Raw genomic sequence first — 22,126 nt, 5'->3', positions numbered from 1 at the left:
ATATCTACATGGTGCACCAATCAACAATAACATAAAAGGCATGCATGTAAAATGTATAGTGTTACTGTGTAATCTAATATTGATTGTCTCGTGCCGAGGCTTCTGGGACAACAGTGCATGCTACAGACAATTAATTGTACAACACAACATGTTTAAGAGACTCTGTGGGCTTGTTTTAAATACAAAGAGCCTAGCTTAAACCAAGGCGTACGATATCAGTGGATTTCCCCACCGTGCTAATGCTAGAAATTGTGACGTAGGTATAATTTGTTAATACATTGTATATGTTCGAAATAGTTCTTCGGAGAAAAAGTTATTTTTTTTGGAATACTGTAATGGACAGAAAATATGATCAAACAATCTTAATGACTGAGCAAATTTTGTTTTAAAAACCCAAATTTAAGAACAAAAAAATCCAACAACCCCCCCCCCCCCCCCCAAAAAAAAAACAAAACAAAAAACAAACGAAACAAAAAAACCAAAACAAACTTTTATCAAATATGAGTAGATCATGAGGAATGAAGGAGGGTGTATTTACCGAAATTTCATTCCATCCTGGGGCTGGGGCACCAAAAGTCACAAAGAAAAAGTAATATAAAACGCACGAACAGTCGTTGAAGAAAGTTAGGTCGTGGCATCGCAAACTATAATTTAATTATAGCAACTTATCTGTCATCCCTGTCCCGCCAATTGAAGTTAAAGGGTGGGTGAAACATTCGTTGCCATTTTGTACATTTGATTTAGCTTGTTAACAAAAGAACTGTTAAAACTATGTAAAACTGTTAAAACTAACAATAAGATGCTTTCTTTGGTGATTCATGCGGGATATGAAGGTGGCAGAAAAAATACACAACCCTCGTTAACGAGTTATGTAATTTCTTTTTCAGCCTTCATAATCCGCATGAATCATCAAAGAAAGCATTTCATTTTCTTATATTTGCATCTTTCTTTGAACAAATTAATGAATTGATCATAAAGAGTATTAGTAAAATGGGAATTTGAGCCTGACATCATGATGATTATCTAGTACAGTCCGTGAGATTTTTTAAGTCGATGAAGGTCGACCAATTGTTCAGTTATTACATAGCTATGAATTACCATCACTTTCCGTAAGAAATATAGAATGATTATATTATTAGAATCATACTTAGAAGATGAAACTAACTCAGCTAAATTTGTATTTAGGACTATGTTCAAGATCGTAGTTGAAAGCCTAGTCTCTAGGTCGTAGATATCTAGGTCTGTTGAACAGAGCGCTAGTTTAGCCAGTAGATCTCTGATTTGAAGTATTTGTAATATTCAACTACAGACTTATCACATCGGCATAGTTTGTTAATTTCGAGCGGAAATATGCATGTTAAAATTCATAATAAATTTTAGGAATTAACAGAATGTCACTATACAAGATAAATTTCATGTTTGTTACAAAAATATAGACTACGAATATCTACGTTGCCGTACGCAGCAGCTTGAACGCATGTTCAGTTTTAACCCTCTCGACCGGTGACGTCATTGAATTAACCAATAATCGAGAATCGATCTAGATACTAGTATCCTTCCATGCTTCCGCTAGATCGAATCCTCTCATTGAAATGGCGCATATATTTGCAATAACTCAGTACTCTCCTTCATTTCCATCCAATAACTAATTCATTTACTATTTATCATAAATTTCCTGGCTCTTTTTGTGGCTTTTAACATTTTGAGAATAGCGAAGATATAAAAAATTAAGTGCTTTAAAAAATATTTTGCTTGAAATTTACATTTGAATTCAGCGTTCGTTAAAATTGCATATTGTATGACTTAATGCAATTATTACAGATGCAACATTTCTATAAAGTTTAAAAATTTTAATACGAGCATATTCATCATGGCTGCCATTGTAGATTAAACAGGCACGTGGCATCGTTTTTTAAAGGGGGGCACACTCATCAAAAAAATCTTGACAAGCAAATAAATAAATGAAAAAATAAATAAATAAAACTTTCCGAAATCATGACAAGCAAAAGGCAAAACTTATAATTACACTTTTAACAAATTCCGAAAATCGCAAAAATCCGTAAAGGTGGGGTGCGCCAAATATAGGTATTTTCATTTCAATTCTTTATTTAGTCCCAAATACTATTGGGTAGGATGGGGAACTGCCTGATAGTACAAATCTTTATATGTCAAATTTATGAAAAATGTGGACTGCGAAAAACAGTGGGGGAGAACGGACCCCCCCCCCTATCCCGATGCTACGTGTCTGTTAAAATATTATTTCAATTCCTTGCAACTAGCTATAGCGTTTCTTTTTCATCGCAATGGAGGCTTCGTCCTCTTTTTCTTTTATCAACAAAGATTAAACTATTTGTTCCTAAGAATTAACAAAAATAAGCCATTTTCTTTGAAATGATTATCAAAGGCCATCTCGTACGCATAAATAAGAGATCATTTACAACTGCATGCCTTTCTATCAAGCGGAGTAGTTTCTTTTGATTTCTTTATGCACGATTTTCAAAGTTAGCGAGAAGGAAGAATATGATATCGATATTTAAATGGAAGGAAATAAGGAGCTTGAACGAGCGAAAGAAATTTTATGCACTTATGTAGTCTTTTATATTATAAAAATTTACGACAAGATGCATGTGATATTTTACACAAGGACCGTTATCTGTCGCTTATAAATAGATTCAATCTTTAAAATGAAGCTCATCATAGACGGAAGCTGTTTGCCAATAATCAATGGTTTAGGCAGTCATTAGTAAAATATTAATCACTTAAACAAACGCCTACATTCGTAATTTTGGGTTGCCCGATGTCTGTTTTAACAGGTGTTTTTAAGTTGTTATTTCTCACATCTTTATCCCTTTCATAACATCTGCGCATTTTTTTTCTCGTGTTTTTTGCAGTTAACCCGCAAGGTTAATGCACGTTACTACGTGCATTATAAACAGTGAATTTCCAAAGTCTGAAAAAAGGGGAGGAGGCCAAAAGCGTGCAGTTCTAGAATAAACATATAAAAAAATTTACGTATTAGCAAAAAATACATTACCACTATAAAGATGATGTAGCTGTAATGGTTTTAATTAAAATGGCAGGAAAATGAAACTGGATAGCTTAGTGTCAGAACAACTGTCTAAAAATGTATTGGACGTGCATTCGATTCATGGTGTCCTTTACAAAAATTTAGATTATTGAAGTTGTCATGTACAAATTTTGATTATCAATAATCTAAATTTGTACATGACAATGGCCTAGCCACAATCAATTAATTCCCTGAAATTACATACACCCATACCACAAGTTATCGAACAATGCAACAGGTAATTGTTTTAAACTATGACAGGTTCGAATCCATTCATTATCCTTTGAAAATTAGTATCACTTCAAATATTACAGCGCACGTGATTAAAAAAAATATATCTTGCTTTCCTCCGTAATTATCAGTAATAGTAATAATATAGTCAATTTGTGAATAAGTACATGAGCATATAACACCTACTAGTATTAAAATCTCTGTGATTTCAAAGCATACCGACATTTGACGTCTGAAAAAGTATTTAAATTACATGTCCTTGCGATCTTCATGCTGTAACCAGCGATCCGGAAGAGGGTAACTGTAAGAAAATGCTTACATAGCTGGAGTCAGTTTCATCTAATTCATCATACGTTCTTACCGTAGTAAGATATCAGGCTTTCGAAAAATGAATAATTGATTAAAATCATCTTAGATCTAAGTCCCAGAAAGTGCTTGACAAATCGAGTTTTTAAAAAAAAATCTTCGTCATCACTTCAAGCATGCGCACTTGATGCTTCGGATTTCCAATCTAGATTAATGACAATCGCGCTCTTGAGATTGTAAGTGATGCTATCAGTGACCTAACACTGACAATGACTCGCAGAAGCTTTATTTAGTAGTTTTATAGATTGACCATTGATTTGTTTGGAATTAATGACATCTAAACAGATTTTATTTATAGACTTGTTGAATTAGACTATATATTTACAGTTACTAATATAGAGTACATATACTCATTGAAATGACAGAAACAGATTTATTTATGGTGTTTGTTTATATATAATCTATATTTTTACAGTTTACTAGCTGCTATCATACAGTTTTAAATAGCATACGTCTGTCTGACTGCACCTTGAAAAAAAAATCAGATTCTTGAGAGGACTCTAAACAATTATTGTGACACAGTACTGTAATAGTCCACAAAAACTGTACTTTTGCAAGGAAATGAAAAATATATCACTCTCCAAGTCCAAAGAAAAAAAATACAAGGAATAATTACTAGCTAAATCTCAATCTAAAATAATTAAAAAATTATTTCCTGTCCTTGATAATGATAATTTTGCACGAACGGTAACCGTTGATGTCGTAAACTCTTGACATAATTTGCATCTTCTTTTCTGTAGAGCCAATGTGCTTTCACCAAACTTTGCACAAAGTATCCTTAAGTTATATAGTCTTGCAAATATATTCAAAGTAAGGAGATACACATATATAGGTCTTATTCAAAGTGGAGATAATTAGTAAATGATGTTAAGTTATTAGCATTGTATTTTCCAGAATCAAATAGTCAGTTTACATATGATTCGTCCTTATACATCATCGGTAAAAGTTTGTTTACAGTAAACGCCCGAAATAAACGGGTTTATAAAAATCAATTTTTTGTCAAATTGACATGTACTGTAGTAGAGTTTTAAACAAGTGAAAAGCTGTTAATGTGACAGAAAACCGAGTTTCTTTTATGTGAACTGTATCTATGATCATTTGTCATGCAATATGTTATGCAATTTCCTGAAGGAAAATGACTAAATTCAAAAGCTTTTAATTTATTTTTTGAATTATCAAGAATGAAAATCCAAGTAGTATGCACATCTCTGATATATGCAAAATTGATCAGCAAAACATCAGTGTCCTATCTTGAAATAAAAGTCCTATCTTGAAATCAACGTCCTATCTTGAAAACTGTAGGAGGAGTTGTCCGTACAATAGGGGTATACCCTTTTGACAGCCGCCCGCCATTTTCAACATTTCAATAACCGGATTTTTCCTTTGGAAAATCCGGTTAAAAACGACATAAAACAGATGATCTATGGCGGTGACATTTTAGATCTATAGCTACATGTATTTGACCGTCTCTTGCCAAATACAATTTTGATGAATCTTATAACTCTAGGTTATGGAAATAAACCAGTGATTATTTAACATAATACAAGTGAGTTTTACTATGCCAAGATGATTATTGTGAGAAGTTTATTGGTGAATTTATAGTGGTTTTTAAGCTATTTTAAAAGTCCCAATGCGTAGAAATGCATGTGTTCATTAGAGAAGCAGTCGATACTAAGAACCTCTAAATGAAACCTTCAAACTGGCCGAGTTCCTATGAAGTGGTAGCTAGACCCACGGCCGCCGACATTTGAAGACCTTTCTCTTCACTTATGACGTCAATCATTAGACAAATTGCAATGCAACTTTCTGTATTTAAGCAGTATAATATCATAGGATCATTCCTTATTATTCACTTTGATAAGTTACCGCAAAGGAAAAACAATCCTTAGTTTCCTTCATGATTAAACATGAATCATTTTAATATAATTCAAGCTAACGAAGCTAGTCTTAACAATAGATCCCATCAATGTTTTTTTTGGTAATCTCATCTGCGTGGAACGTCATAACTCTGGCCTCTCTAGATGGTTTAATTTGTATTCTATTCATGTTTTTTTCTTCTTCCACCACTACAAACATGTTGTCAAAGATGCAAATATTCGAAGCATAGTTCAGTCATTCAGTCAGACTAGGGACAAAATTGCAAATGACGCATTTCGGACTGAACCAACGAATTTGAACGTGATCGGTTTTCCTTGAATGATCTCTGAAGTATTGGTTCAATAATTGAATTTAGATTTTTAAAACAAACATCACGTGTTGAGGTATTTTCCAAATAATTCGTCACCTGGAAGATAATCCGACTCTGGTTGACAAATTGTTGGAACTAGTTCAAAGAAATACTTGTCGAATTTGTCATTAGACTTCCATCGAGAACCATATGACTTCTTGACCTTTGAACTCATGAGGTCAAGGTTATCTGTTATCGTCACCCTACAATCTTCTTCTTCAGTACTCGCACCATAAACATCCGGGTTCCCGGTGTCAGCGTCAGAAACATCCTCGTTAGCAACGCTTGAATATGAAAGTTTTGAAAAAGATTTCGTTTCCTTTGAACCAGGTGTCACACGCGATTTCCAGTCTAACGCATTGAACGTGTTCATATTGGGCGGAGAAATTCTTGGACGCTTCAATGGCAGGTTTGCTCTGATGTAATCTATGTGATGTTTCTTTTTGTGATGCAATCGTTTGTGAAAATTGTAAAAAGAAAACAACAAAATTACAAGCATCACAACCACCACGAATATTGGCGCCATTATTCCGAGCACGATGGTCATGTTCTCTTCTCTTTTTGTCATTCCGTCCTGAGAATCTGTAAACACCATTTGTGTTGTCATATTCATTGTTGCAGAACTTGTCTCAAAAAACACGTTATGACGTCAACGTTTCAAATCATGTTCTCTAAAAAGAAACAAAAAAAAACGTGAGCTGCCAAGCTTTGGATTGGCCATTTCATGATTGAAAAACATAATATACAGATATCGCTTGGGAAATGAACGATACATGCATGAACATAGACAATACGTTTAATTCGATCATGAAATACCCGACATACTCCGAATTGTACGTTAATCAATCAGTTACTGGTAACTTGAGTAGTTTCGCCTTAGTCTGTTAGTATGCGGTGTAAAATGTGACTTATATAATAAGAGCACTGCGAGTAGGTTTATTGCTATCTTACCTTGCAGACGATTGCATTCATTAATCTAATGCCATACTCCTCGGCGCAGAAAAAAAGAAACAATAACATCTAATAAAAGCACACCCTGTGTTATATCCTGTGGATTCCCGCGCTTCTGCTAACTATAGTCTGCTTTGTCTGTGAACACGAGACGTTGCTGTGGGGGGTTAGAACTTTTAATAACGCTACGTACCGTACTGTGACGGCGAGGGGCATCTTCTGTATAATAAAGCTGATATGTTAAAAACAATTGCCCACCGTTCCACCTTGTTCAGGTATAGCCTCTTTGAGACATCAAACATTAATTTCCATCAGCGAGAGCAATAGATACAAAAATCAATTCCATATAGTTATCGATTGCGGAGCCTGGCGTAGTTCGGATTGGCGCGATGCATGCACGTGCTGCCTCCGCTGATGTTGTTGATAGAACAATCTATTGCTTATGCTTCTTTCATTAAGATCCAAATGAATTTGCCCACATTCCATTGTAATATGACCTAGCTGGTTCGTTCCATCTTAGAAAAATTCCAAGAGATCCTAAATCTTGCCAATTACAACAAGGACAAAGAAAGGTCTGAACTGCGACAGAAGAGTTAACATAGATACATATGATGTAGGTGATGATGCAAGACACCTGAATTGGGTACATTTCTCGTAGAATCAAAGCTAAAGTATTAAAACTCTGGGGCTACCATTAGAATATTTGCTCGCGCCCTCTTCAAACTATAAATGTTTATAGATCTCCAGTGTCGGCACTGAATAGGAACATTATAATTTTTCTTTCAAAGCTGCGTGAGAGTTTTAATTTTAAACCATCTATAATCATTGTTGCAAGCATCTGTCAATATGCACGATCCCCTCAATTTTGCAAGAGAGAGAGAGAGAGAGAGAGAGAGAGAGAGAGAGAGAGAGAGAGAGAGAGAGAGAGAGAGAGAGAGAGAGAGAGATGGGCTCCGGACCGTGGCTTGAGACGGATGTCATATTTAATATCGACAGTCTAAATAAACAAAACATTTTTAAAATAATGCTAGAATTCATTTTGATAGGAGCCTACGAAGGGATAAAGATGGAATAGATGGAGAGCAAACAAATAATTTTTAAAATGTTGTTTGGGGATGGTAGCGTTATTTAAGAAATAAGTAGAGACATAAAATAATGGGGAACAATTTTTAAAAACTGTTGTAAATTATATTATAAGTAATACAAATCATATATATCAAAATAACATGTCTATTATAATTATACATATAAGCAATCTACTTTGAATGGATGATATTAGGATGTCAGTACATATAAGCATGCAGTATCCCAAAGCAAATGATATAAACATGCATTGAAAATTATCAGATTATGATATCTGAAAAGAAGGGGGGGGGTGGAAATATTGCATCGGGATCGGTATTCCAGAGTTGTACTTCCGATTTTGGCTCGAGCCACATTTCGCCAGATTTTTGCAATAAATCACAAAAAGAAACACAAAATTCATAAAATACTATGCCACCAAAGAAAAATGAACCTGGCAAAAAGACTATTGAAAAGAAGAAGGAAAAAGTTATTGAGGTAAATCTACTTATTTTGACTCAGACTTGTCAACAGGAGTTCAAATTACATGTCATTGATCTCTAGAGACCCGAAGATTGTTGACATTACTCCTATAGATTAATAACCCATCGAGTTTGATATGAGTATCATTTATATTTGATGAAATAATAACATGAGCATTAAAGTTGGATTCATACCAGACGTTTAATTACTTTTTTCAATTAATACAATGATTTATTACCCTGTTAGGACAAGACCTTTGGTTTGAAGAACAAGAAGGGGGCGAAACAACAGAGGTACATCCAAAATGTTACACAGCAAGTCAAGTTTGGAAACCAAAAAGCCAGTAAACTGGTAAGCATTTTAGTGGTTTATACTTATATTCAGTATTTACAATAGTCTGAAGTTTCACACAATGTTACTTTTAATCATGTGCAAGGAAATTTTTATGGCGTGTAAGAACATTGCCATTCTGGGTATTTTTCTCAACAAACCAGTCTCTCAATGTTTATGATATAATCTAGTTATGTTTTGTTTGGTAAATTGGTCATTAAAATTCAGTTTGTCACTGGTCAGAATGGCACAACTTTGAGTTGTAATGTCATGAGTTAAAGTTGGTTTACAGTATTATTGTATGCAATTTGATACCATACAAGTTAACTCTACCGAGGGAGACAGTCCCTCTGTTGTATACAAGGGTTTCTAACATGGACACAGACTTTGACTGATGGTAGGGAAACCCTTTGTTATGTGTGGGCCAAAATATAAAAAAAAATCACATGTAAATTATCAATGCAAGGATTTATTTTCTCTCATTTTTTTTTGATTAACACATAGGCATACATGTTTAAATGTACGTACGGTGTACATGTAACATTTTTTTCCCCATAAAAACTTGATATATATCGTATACGTTTTTTCAACATATATTGATTTTTTTTTCCTTTTTCTGATTATCTCATATACATATACAGTGTACATTTTTAGTTTATAAAAACCTGATATATATTATAACTCTGTTTTCACCATATGCTATTTTCTGATATGTTATTATGTACTTGTTTATAAGGAATCAATAAATGGTATTAAAAAAAAAAAAAAAAAAAAAAAAAACTCTACCGATTTACGTGGAAGTCTACTGCTTTTTAGCTTCGTCTCCTTCTACCTACCAGTTTTATTAAAAAATCTATCGCTTTTCTTCAAAATATGTTGCTTGTTTTGATAGCTAGCCATTTTGGTATCCATTGTGGCCAAAAAATCTTGCGGGTTTGAAATTAGCACATGACATTGAATCGGAGGCACACAAACACTTTTTTTAAGTTGGGTGAATGACAAGTTTTCAAGCATGTGTTTTACATTGAACAATGAAAGAAGCCACTTCCCATGATTAGGTTAGTTACAAGACACGTCAGTATTATTATCGCAAAGGAAAAAGAAGCTCTGCAATTCCACACTTGGCCATTGATGACTGAATATATCTTTCAACTTGGCCATAACAGTAAACTTGACTTGCAGTTAATTGCAATGCTGCATGATTTGTGATAACCATGTGAACATCGTTTTGATATTGAAAAAGAATATATGATTTCCTACTAGTACTAGTTCTTAATTCTCTTATATGCTAAGTTATGGTAACTTAACCTTTTTTTTGAACAGAGGCTATTGTTAAAGTCTCTGCACTCAAATATTTAATACATGTACCTGTAATCAGTATGATGGTAAATGCATATAAACATTTTCATAGCATTGTTAATATTACAAAATATGATTTTCAAAAGTCTTATATTTTAGTTTATATCTTTAACTGCTTATTAAAAACCCTTACTTACATAACAAAATTTATGCTTTGAAATATAGGTAAAAAAGGCAGTGCGCAATACTACCGCTTTTCGGTTCAAAATCTTCCTATTTTTCATCACAGGAGGTTAACATGTATGTTGATACTTTTATCATTATTGTTGTTGTTAATGTTAGAAAGAAAAGAAAATCTGGATAATAAAACCATTTGTGTATGCAGGCACAGGCGGAGGCTGACAAGAATAAGAAGAAACTTGATAAGAAAAAAGAAGCTGATGAACTGAGCACTTTGTTTAAGCCCGTACAAACAGTTTCCAAAGGTAGAATTAACAAAAACATACAGTAAAATACTGCATTCATATGCATTTTGTATAATTACATTTCTCTTCATTCATATGCACTGTTCTTGGGACTTGTATATGCTATAGAGTTTTAACATTCTCAAATTTTGGTTTTTATGTTGATCTATACTTGCATGATGTCCAGTCTGTTTTCCTTATTGAAAGGTAGCTTTTATTTCATATATTATATTGTAAACCAAGTATGTGAACTATTAAGGTGGTTTGGGACACTTCCATGTTGTGACATATTGTTTATGGAAATGAACAATAAAACCAAATGTAATTATATAAGTAGTTTCTTTCCCAATTTTGTCACCTATTAGTGTAGTACAGTGGTTTAGAGGGTTTACTACAAATTTGTAAGTCTTGAGTTTGAATCCTGCTGGGGGTTTTACAATTGTTACCTCTCCAAATATTTTTAAAAGCTATTTTTTTTGGTTAAATATTGTAAAATTTGAAAATTCTAAAAAGTATTTCAATAAAAATGTACTTTAATCCACATTAATATTGACAGATGTCCCATACAACGTTAAACTAAATGTTTATTGAACCTTTGTATGATAATTTATAATAATTTAAACTTATTGTACACAAAGTAATGGACTATTAAACTTTTGTATGATGATGTTAATTTTTTAAATTGTCCATCAGGTGTTGATCCCAAGTCTGTGTTGTGTGCATTCTTCAAACAAGGACAATGTTCAAAAGGAGCCAAGTGTAAATTTTCTCATGACTTGAATATTGAGAGAAAAGGAGAGAAGATCAACATTTATTCTGATTCCAGAGATGAAAAAGATGGTATGTTCACAAGACAGACATAATATAGCAGATAGAGTATGGATATGTTTTATTATATTCACAACATATCAGTTACAGTATATATTGGTATTATCAGACAGTCTATGTTTCAGTGTGTTTGAAAATGATAAATTAACAGAATTGTCTTAGTAAGATTTTTTTATGCAAAAAAATATATCTGGCGATGTTTTACCCATAGACACAATGGAGAACTGGGATGAAGATCAACTGAGAGATGTGGTCAACAAGAAACATGGTGAACAGGAAAAATCTCTGCCCAAAACTGCAATTGTAAGTGGAGATGATCAACATTGTGTATAGGTGTGCTGTATGTACTGTATTATTTTACTATAAACTATGATAGAGAAAATTCTTTCTAATCTGTCTTTATTTATATATTGTGTAAAATTATATTGATATAATAAACACTGTTCCATTTTCTGTATTACGAAATCTCTCTCTCTCTCTCTCTTTCTCTCTCTCTGCATAACAATATGAATTACCATATGTTTTAAGGTAAAAATAAATGTTTGTTTGTTTTTTTAATCAGATTTGTAAGTTTTTCCTGGAAGCTGTGGAGTCCAGTAAATACGGCTGGTTTTGGGAGTGTCCAAATGGAGGAAAGAAGTGTCACTACCGCCATGCTCTACCCCCAGGTACTACTCCATCCTAAGGTTCTCTGTGTGAAAAAAACTGCTTATAACGGCAATCTGTGTCCATTGGAGCGGTGTTGATGATAGCGATCTGTGTTGAATGGAGCGACAATTAAAACCGCCTGCAACACACCCCCCCCCTTGCATTGTTTGAATTAGGTATTTTATAATTCTTCCTCTTTACAGGCTTTGTTTTGAAAAAAGACCAGAAGAAGGAAGATAAAGCATCCGCAATCACGATAGAGGAACTTATAGAGAAAGAAGTAATGATCCTCTTTGATGGTTTTATTTCAAAGTATTTTTCTATAACATTTTATGATATTTTTATTTTTTAATGCAAAACAAATACTTTAAGTTGAATATATAAAAAGACGGATGATATTGTACTTCTTCTACTTCTTGAATTTCATTATTTGTGTATGTATTTTACTATTTTGATTTATTTTAATCTCAGAGAGCAGCTCTTGGTGGTGGAACAACAAAAGTCACATTAGAATCTTTCTTGAAATGGAAGGAGAGAAAGGTGAGCCTTTTAACATTATTACTGTAAAAACTGCTGCAAGGAATTCCTGGGTATTTGAATTTTTAGTTCCATAAAATTGAAATCTTTTTTCCAAACAAAGAAAAACATGTTCCTAATGACTGAGTTTTCTGCATCCCCAATTCCATAATATAAGAAAGTTTTTTTTTTCATTTTAGTTGTTTTTTACAAGTTGTATTTTGCATGATACATGTGTATGATCACTATGAATTGAAGTACGTTGTATTTTGATATGGTTGAGTCATAAAGACATGCATGCCCTTGATTTTGTTGTTGTTTCTTTATGTGCGAATTTGTTTTGAACAGAGGAAAGAAAAGATTGAGCAAGCTAAAGCTGCCCAGGAAAAGAAGAAGGCAGATTACAAAGCCGGTCGGGCTTTCGGAGTAAGTATTGACATGCTTCAAGTTATTCATTCAGTGCACATTTCAAAATATTTTTATAACAAAATTCTTATAAGAAAACTCTGTTGGCATTGATTTTAGTTTGTAAGGATAATAATGAAAGATTTCCTCCAGTTTTAAACACTGATCTTAAATTTGCTATATTCAATGTGTCATACAAAGAAAAAAGTACTAGTCATACTAATGCTATATGAAGGTGATATTGGACAGTATTATTCTTTTATTACAAGTTTTCTATCCCATTGCACAACCAAATGAATACATTGGATAATGAATTGAATGATGAATTTCAGATCAGTGGAAGAGAGATGTTTGAGTTTAACCCTGACCTGGTGGGCGAGGATGATGATGAGGCCACAGAAGGGGTCATAGAACGGGAGCGTGATTCTGACGACGAGGTAAAACACAGGGAAAGGGAGGGGCTGAATGGTTACAAAAATCACATTTTCAAATGTGTGTAATCGTACACACTTCTGGATGCATATTTAATTGATTTAAAAAAAATAATTAAAAAAATACTTAGTTGCTTTGGTGTTTGATTAAAAAAAAGTCTGTTATGGAATTTCGTATGGTGCTGTATGGAGTTAGTGAATTATAGTTTTCAGAATTTAGATGTTTTAGGTCACTGTCTTGTGAAAAAAATTTAAATGCTCTATATTATTTCTTTATTTCAAGGATGAGAGTGGCCCAAAGGTGGTTGATATTAACCTGGACTATATTATGTCAACGGCCCGGGAGTCTGATGGATCGGGGACAGTGGCAACAGAGCGGCAGTTTGAGGTCAACTCCAGGGGCGGAGGTGAGCCTTCATCTGCAGGCTCAAATGAAACAGGTGAGATCAAGACCTTTATTGAGATAATGCATCGAAACTCTAATCTGGAATTGAAAGGAGTTTTCAATGAAAAATCATGCGATACACAAAATGTTGTAGCAGTATGTAGATGGGGATTATGGTTCAGTAAAACTCTAAATTTGGTGACGAAAGCTACATTGTTTATTGAATTGATTTTCCAGTCTAAAAGCAGCTTTAATTCATAACTTGCAAGTGAATGTATTTAAATGCATACAAAACAGGTTTATTTGAAAACAGAAAGAAAGATTACCCAATTCTGGTACATGCATTGTCAAGAGCATTACTTTATGGGTTTAAACAGGTATATTAAATAAATTATGTCATTGTTTACTTGTCTGAACAGATGAAGCTAAGAAACTGGACGAAGCAGCTGCATTACCTCCGAAAGAACCATCCACAACGGAAACGGATGCCGCAATAGCGGCTGCAATGGCCGCCACTGTTAATGGTGCAGAGATCGAGATCGACGAGGATTTATTCGGTGGTGATGACATTGACGATGTAGAGGACGAGTTGGAAACTCTAGATTTAGTGGACGATTAGAGTATATGTACCCCTCCCAAGATTAAACCTCAAAAAAAAAACTTTCCAAAACGGCCAAGATTAGGAGAAATTGTTGTGATTGTGATGAAAAAAAAAAAAATAATTAATGGAATATTGCAGAGATCTGGCTTTGGTATTTTGACTGAAGTAATGTTTTTGGTCATGTTACTCTAGGAAATTCTGTTTTGATTATAAAAGAAGCAAACCGCATTTATTTATCGAATTTACGTTGGAAAGTGTCTCGTCATATGTTAAGAAGCACTGACAAACAAAATGAATGACTGTATATGTACCAGGTTCTTGTGTTTTGATAAAAGTAAATGTTTAAATAAATAACTAGAATATTTCATTTAATGTGAATTGCCTTCTTGTACAAAGATATTTTTCGGGGAATTTGTACAGATATTTATTGAAAAAGAGACAAATATGAGATGTATTTCATAGTTTATGACTAAAAATATCATATTACAAAAGAACTACTCGAAAGTACCTCGTTTGATAATTTTTTGGTCAAATTTTATCGTTAAACATTTGATTTTAAAGAGGTGATTGTTTTAACTGCTGTAAAATAATTGATAAAGCATATTTTCGTTTGGTGTTTTGTAATGAAAATAACAAGTCTGAGATATATGTCTGTTTAAAATATGGTGTATTTTGTATTATCATGTGAAAAAAGTGACGAATGAAGTATCACAACTTTAAACTGTGGTAAAACATTGGTTTAAGTATTAAAAGTATTGGACTGTTCACAGTGATGACTGATGTAAACATTTGAAAATAAAGAAGTTAGAATGTGGTGTTGAATGACTGTGTTGTGAAGTTAGGGTACTATTGTTACTTGGGATTTTAGGTAAAAACTTTGTACTATATAAAAGTCTACTTTATGACATACAAGGGTTGATTAAGCGTGTGAAAAATTAATGTGAAAGATCAAACATTTAGTTACTTCCAATGGAAGTACAGATAGACACAAAACTAGTTGCAGGTCTGTATCTTCGGACATGGGGAAATGGATATAGGTCGTCTTTTTTTTTTTCAGACCGAGAGCTACAGACAGATATGACAAATATTGAAATATTGGAAGACTACTGCACACCAGGCTTGGGGCGAATTACATTGTAAAGTAATGCATTACATTACCATTACTTCATGAATTTGGGCATTAAATTACCATTACCATTACTTGATTTTCTTGAAGTAATGCATTACATTACCATTACATGAGTAAAGTAATGCATTACCATTACTTTTTTTTTTAAAGTAAAGCTAATAAAGAGTTTTTGCAAATGTTATAAATATACAACATTCTCTAAAATATCTACAGTTTCATGCTCAGTATCAGGTTCAAATTCAATGAATAAACAAGAGTCATATTTTATTTGCTCAATATATAATCATATTGTGGCAATATGAACAACATATTACATAAGTAAAATGGTATTTATAGACATTTGGCATGATACAATGTCAGATATGAAATAGAGACACAGGATAACATGCGTAGCAAAAAACAATTTATGAAATAATGTTGCGGTTTTTTAATGTTAAATATAGATATATCCCCAGATTACACAAATCTTTATAATTTTGGACACTTAATTTTATTAATTTATAAACAGATGATTTTTCCCAGTTATATTTCTTAATATATTTTAATCGTATTTCTTTTTACGGAGTACACTTAAAGACAAAAGATTGCTGTTGCACTTTATGATCGAAGTTTCAAAGGGTTCATCTTTTAAATGCATCCACCTTCCGGGCTATACTAAATAAATGTTTTGCAGGAGCATTCAACGCTTGGACTGGAAAATACTGTTTGACGATCTTTATCTTGGGATATATTACGTGCAATAATAAATTAAATACATAAATTTTGTATTTTCTATCAGTCCAAACTAATGTACAGTGTAATTAATATACAAGAGAGAGAGAGAGAGAGAGACAAAGACAGAGACAAAGAGAGAAAATAAGAAAGATTATTTTCAAATAGGTTATAATATTGGAAGTGATATTGATTTTCATCATGGATGGACAGTGCATTCATTTTGCTTTTAAAGGTGCATGTCTGTCTCCTATTCTATTGTGACATAGCGAAGGGAAGGGGATTGGGGTGTTTAGCACTTCTTATAACAATAGATTGTTTTGATACTTAGATTATCCCGGGGGCATAGTGTGTTGTTGAAACATTTCTTATTGAAGTGCAAACTAATTGGAGTAAATTGTTTAAATGATTAAAAACTCTTGATAACAACACTCTTAAAAATGTTATGAAATTGTGCTGTTATCTTTAGTAATATAAACAATTCAAAAATGAATTTTAAAAAACCTTTTTTATAACAAAACATGTACAATTAAAACATTTTTTTTCTCAATTAGAATTATTTCTTTCTTCTTTAGAAATAAATTTAATCAAATTCAATTTCAACTATTCAATTATTCATTACATTTTTTAAAGTGAACATGCATAAACATGCAAAGTAATGCAAAGTAATGCCATGTAACACTAGATTTTGGAAAGTAATGCATTACATTAGCATTACTTGTAATGCTAATTTTGAGGCATTATTATACAATTATTTAATGCTTTAGCAGTCAATAGACCAGAATATTTTTCCCGAGGTGCAGGGAACAGCTCAGTATGATCTATTGCCCGAGGCCAACGGCCGAGGGCAATAGATCATACTGAGCTGTTCCCTGCACCAAGGGAAAAAATTCTGGTCTATTGACTGTTCAAGCGTTAAATAATTGTTTTATTACCTAATTCCTTTTTTAGTTTTCGGGGTTTACAATTTGCATATTGCAGATGATTTTCGTGCCATTATGCAATATTCTAAGATTTTTTTTTCATCTTTTACATGCACAAAACCTGTTCCATGCATTATAACATCTCAATTTAATAGTTTACACAAAGAAGGGGGAATCTTCAACCTATTAGATTTTAAATACATGTGGTCTTTTACCTTATATCAGGCTTTAAAACTATTGATTATTGATTTGATAACATTGAATTTGGTTTCACCAAGTACTAAAAACAGCGTCTATGTAAAGGAATATACATTCCATGAGAACTATCGAAAGGATGTAACATTAACATACCAGCGTTCTGAAATACGTTGCCGGTCCAATAGATTGCAGTCTATTGACCGGCGGTCCAATAGATCGAAGACTATTGACTGGCGGTCTAATAGATCGCAGTCTATTGACCGGCAGTTCAAAATAGACGCAAATATTTAATATGTAATAAAACAACAAAATCCCTTTGATTAGGTAATAAACATTACTAGCATTACTTTGAAAACATGTAATGCATTGCAATGCATTACCATTACATTTAGCATTACCCCAAGCCTGCTGCACACTTTATGAAATATTATTTTGGTGTTCCAAAAGTTGATTAATTAATGATAGGTAGGTCTGCTATGGGCATTCTCATTTAATCTTGAGGAAATCTCTTTGCCAATCTAGTTTTTCATAGTAAAAAATGTAACATATTCCATAGTTATATTCTTATAAGGCTCAAGTAGGAGTATTTTACAATATTTTTTAGGGTTCTCCTGTAATGGATTTGATATTTTTCGCATAGTTTGACAAAAGTCAGACATGATTAACTTTTGAACATTTATTTCCCGATGTAGTCTGGGATACATTTACAAACAAAGTCCACGCAGTGGTAGTGCATATTGTTGTCATGGCAACGGCCTATTGCAGCGCAGTCAATTATATCCTGGCATGCTACAAAATAAGAAGAAAAAGAAAGGAAAAAATTTCGTCAAGATATAAGATATAAGTCTATGGTGACTGAAATAAAATTTCTTCATGGTTGTTTTGCAAACAATCACTTATTGTTTTATTGTTGATCAATGATTACATTATGTAGCCTGAGCAAAGAAATATAAAATACAAGCCAATTAATAAAAACGAGCTTGTTAATTGATTACAGTTATTAACTATATGTTAATTTTTCTTCAGTCTGTATAACCCGCGATCAATAGATTCACATATGTAAAAAAAAAAATAAGTACATATTGTATAAAGAGCATTCGTTGATCACAGATTTCGGTTGTAAATTGTATAGCTTTCACTTAGTTTAAACATGTTTATTAAACAAACGTAAATTATAATTTCTACTCAAAATTTACATTTGTCAAAAATAATCATAAACTTTATTTCACACTTGTGTATATTAGACTAAATATCCGATAACGTGATTTACATAATTTCGATTTCTGAATTCGATGCCTCAAATATCTGCAATAATTGTTTACAAACCGTAAACTTAACTTTACATTTGTGGTTTATTTTAGTTAACAACTGTAATCCGTAGTTTACAAATCGTAAAACTACGAATAATTTTTTTGCAATCGCGATTGTTTGCTGTTATGGAACAGATTAACGCCTTAACTATGGTTACTGATAGTTTATGTTTACTATAGATAAGAGGGTGTGTTCCCGTTTTGCACACATTTGATAATTGGGTATAGAACAATAGGTGTGATTTGTGTTGTGATAGCAATTATAGTCTGCTTTCGGTCAAAGATTTTACCTGGATTTTTACCTGTGTTTTATCAGCGCCTTAACGATAGAACAAGAAGAATATAGGTATTTTGTTCTGTTTTATAAATATTTTTTGTAGTCGTATGTATTCCTACGCCAGAGTTCAATATAGTCTCGTTCAACTCGACGCTCGGCTGTCTCCGTAAATCCTTGTCGGAGATTACGGTGTCAGCCGTGCGTTTGGTTGAACGAGACTAGAGTTCAATATTTCTTGGATTCATACATTTTTCGAGAAATATTTCTATTACTGATACATAGTTTGATTGAATTAATTTTATCTTTAAATATTATTTAACACGATTCAAATGGGGGTTTCTCGACATTCTTCTCGAAAAAGTCCAAAAATTCATATTATAAAAATGTGCGTAATTCAAATTAGAAACTACATGTACTTGTCAAGCAAAGTAACGTATCATATATTTTAAAATATATAAACATCGACAAAATCAACTCCCGTCAGTTCTTCAGTACTTTGATTTAATATTGATGCGATATACCTCAATCTGAAAAAGGTTGAAAATGCATGAATTAAGTCTTCATTTGATGGGTTTTGTGAAGTAATCTTTACAGTTTTTGAAGCATATAAAATTGCCGATTTATCATTATACAGTTTGTCTTTTTCTTCGATTATTCAAGCCACAACATAAATGAAAAATATTTAGCAGCGTTCTCACTATACTCATTTCTTCCATTTATGTCAGCAAAAGCAATAATTAAATATTAATATTAACATATGATATTTTCTCTTCAAACTTTTAACATGTGCTTCCTATTGGCAGTAATTTAAGCAAAGGCGCTACATATTTGCAATATTCATGTTTAAAAAAATAATAAAATTGTTCATGACCAAATTGATGTTTAAAATCAAATTCATTAATATGGATGTCAATTATTATGTAAATGTGATTTTATGCAAGTAATGTTGTAACATAAAATAAATGTAAATATCAGTTGCGAGTATAGATATGTTTTATTTATTTTATTGTCAATTGCCCTCGCAGGAATTGTAATATAGACTATAGCAATTAAGTAATTATCTCTCTTGGTCAAATTCCCGTTTCGCACACATTTTTTCGATACCTAATTTACAAATGTGTGCAAAACGGGAACAAACCGATAAGAGTTAACTATAGTTATCATCCATAATCCTTGTTTTACAGTCGATAATCTTAACTATTCATTTCAGTTACATCATGATTTGCATGTAAATTAGAGTGCCATGAATAAAAATGTTTTGTCTATTCCTGACCTTTTTTTTTTTACACAAACTTTGCTAATCTACGTATAAATTTAAAAAATACCACTTTGTTCTTAGTTTTGGCTATCTTATGCTCAAATAAAAATCTAAATGATTATAATATAGTAAGTGTGTATGCACATGTTTTGTATGTGGAACCTCAGGTACACGAATTATATGTTTTTATGAAATAAAATGAAATGGATCGGTGAAGTAGACGATCTTAAAAATCATTGCAACTAACTAATGAATTATTCATTCGTCCGTTCATTCATTCGTTTATTCGTTCATTCGAGATCGTCCTTTCTTTCATTCGTTCTTTCATTCATTCATTCGTTCGTTCGTTCCTTCACTTACATTGGAGGGCGTCACAGGTACATCGGCCATTATGACAGGACAGGTGAGTTGAGTTATTTGGACACAGAGTTAACTTACAGGTCTCCACGTGACTACATCTCTCAGCAATGGCCAAAGCTATAACATATCAACCATACTTATCTATACATTATAGCTCGATCTTTAGTAATTATCCATCCATTGGGTTTTTTAAAAAATTAGAACGCTAAACACATCTAAAAATATAACCAGTTTCTTCAAATTCAAAACGAACCTAGCCGCGCGCTTATGTGATGATCAATATAAATATTCTCTTTCTTGTGTTTCGCTATATTTTCAACTACTGAGTATTTCTCCTATATTTGTGAAGAACAACAAATTTTGTTTTTCACATTTGAATGTAAACAGTTTTACAAGATAGAAGCAAAATTCAATAATCAAACGGAAAAAAAAAACATGACTTAACTTGGCGATGTTGAAAAGGTGTTCGCCCCTGTATTTGTATATGTAAAGTACACTGGTAAAAATACGTTCATTTGATTGTATTCTTTTACACTATTGCAGGTCAATTTTTAATTAATCTAACCTCATCGTCTCTCAATAAATAGGATTTTTCTCCAAAAAAAAAATTAAAAAAAAAAGATTTTAATAAATATTTCACTTACCCAAAACCCCAATAACTGCGAAAAATATCAGAAATCCCTTCATGATGTTTCTGGAAATAAACTTGTAAAATGGAGATAAATGGAGGGTAGTTTATAGAAAGGTGAAACACACGATAAGACATATGAGAATCGTGCTTCGCTGATAATATGACCTATTTGTAGTTAAATTATTACCAAATACGTGATATTAAGTGCATTATCCAAACCTAAGCACTTAGTTTGCCCAAGTGATAGTAATTATTCGAAAGGAAATTTAAACTAATTATAAATTGACACACATACAATTCCATAAATCGAATAGCTGTATTTTACAAAAATCGTGAATTTTTTCATCCATGATAACAATATTTAAAGTGATTATCCTAATGAGAGTTATCTCCTTTATCAAGGGTTTGGTGTACCTTAATTGTTTGTACTGTGTTCAAGCGATTAACAAAACCTTTTCATTATTTTTACAATTAAGGTGGCTCACTACAGCAACACCGTGAAAAAGATTCTCAAATCACCAGAAAAAATACTTAATTATGATAGATAACATGATGAATAAAAAGTAAATAAATCAAAAATGCGAAAAAATAAATGAAAATTTGTATAAATAATTATGATTTAACTATGTAATTAATAAATATGAAAAAAGCCCCAGGCGGATTCGAACTCCTGATCTGTAGTTTACAAGCCCGATACTTTAATCACTGAACAATGATGATATGCAACTACGTAAATCGATAAAAACAAACAATTGAATAAAACATCTTGTGACGTAGTGTCTTTAAAAGTATATGTCTTGATACGGCTAGGTACCTTAATTACTTTTCTATTCATCTTTTCTAAAAGATTTTGCAACCTTATTTCCTTTTTATATTCTTTTTTGTCCATATTCAGTATGATTCATATTACTTGTGTATATTCATGTATGATATACATGTATAGTGTCACTTTTCAAACATGTACCCATGCAATTCTCGAGCTCGTACTCCAGATTTTATAATATAGATTAGGATAACTATATTTTTAATCAAGGA

General features: G+C 32.4%; 1 protein-coding gene and 1 long non-coding RNA gene across 2 annotated transcripts; one reads left to right on the top strand and one right to left on the bottom strand.

The window, feature by feature from the left end:
* Positions 1-4,808: 4,808 nt before the first annotated feature.
* LOC128192764 (uncharacterized) lies at positions 4,809-7,586 on the bottom strand. Its single transcript, XR_008244562.1, has 2 exons — positions 6,843-7,586; positions 4,809-6,562 (listed from the first exon to the last, which is right to left on the bottom strand). It is a non-coding gene; the product is annotated as an uncharacterized LOC128192764 (long non-coding RNA).
* Positions 7,587-8,244: 658 nt separating this feature from the next.
* Positions 8,245-15,116, top strand: LOC128192742 (zinc finger CCCH domain-containing protein 15-like). The gene is made up of 12 exons (XM_052865689.1): positions 8,245-8,402; positions 8,634-8,738; positions 10,402-10,501; positions 11,174-11,320; positions 11,520-11,611; positions 11,871-11,976; positions 12,160-12,236; positions 12,428-12,496; positions 12,821-12,898; positions 13,210-13,314; positions 13,592-13,748; positions 14,113-15,116. Exons 1-12 carry the CDS (start codon positions 8,337-8,339, stop codon positions 14,310-14,312), a joined length of 1,302 nt encoding a protein of 433 aa, XP_052721649.1. The 5' UTR covers positions 8,245-8,336; the 3' UTR covers positions 14,313-15,116.
* Positions 15,117-22,126: the final 7,010 nt, after the last annotated feature.

This window comes from Crassostrea angulata, chromosome 7 (genome assembly GCF_025612915.1).
Source record: "Crassostrea angulata isolate pt1a10 chromosome 7, ASM2561291v2, whole genome shotgun sequence".
NCBI classification, from domain to species: domain Eukaryota; kingdom Metazoa; phylum Mollusca; class Bivalvia; order Ostreida; family Ostreidae; genus Magallana; species Magallana angulata.
This window is presented reverse-complemented; position numbering and strand designations above follow the sequence as displayed.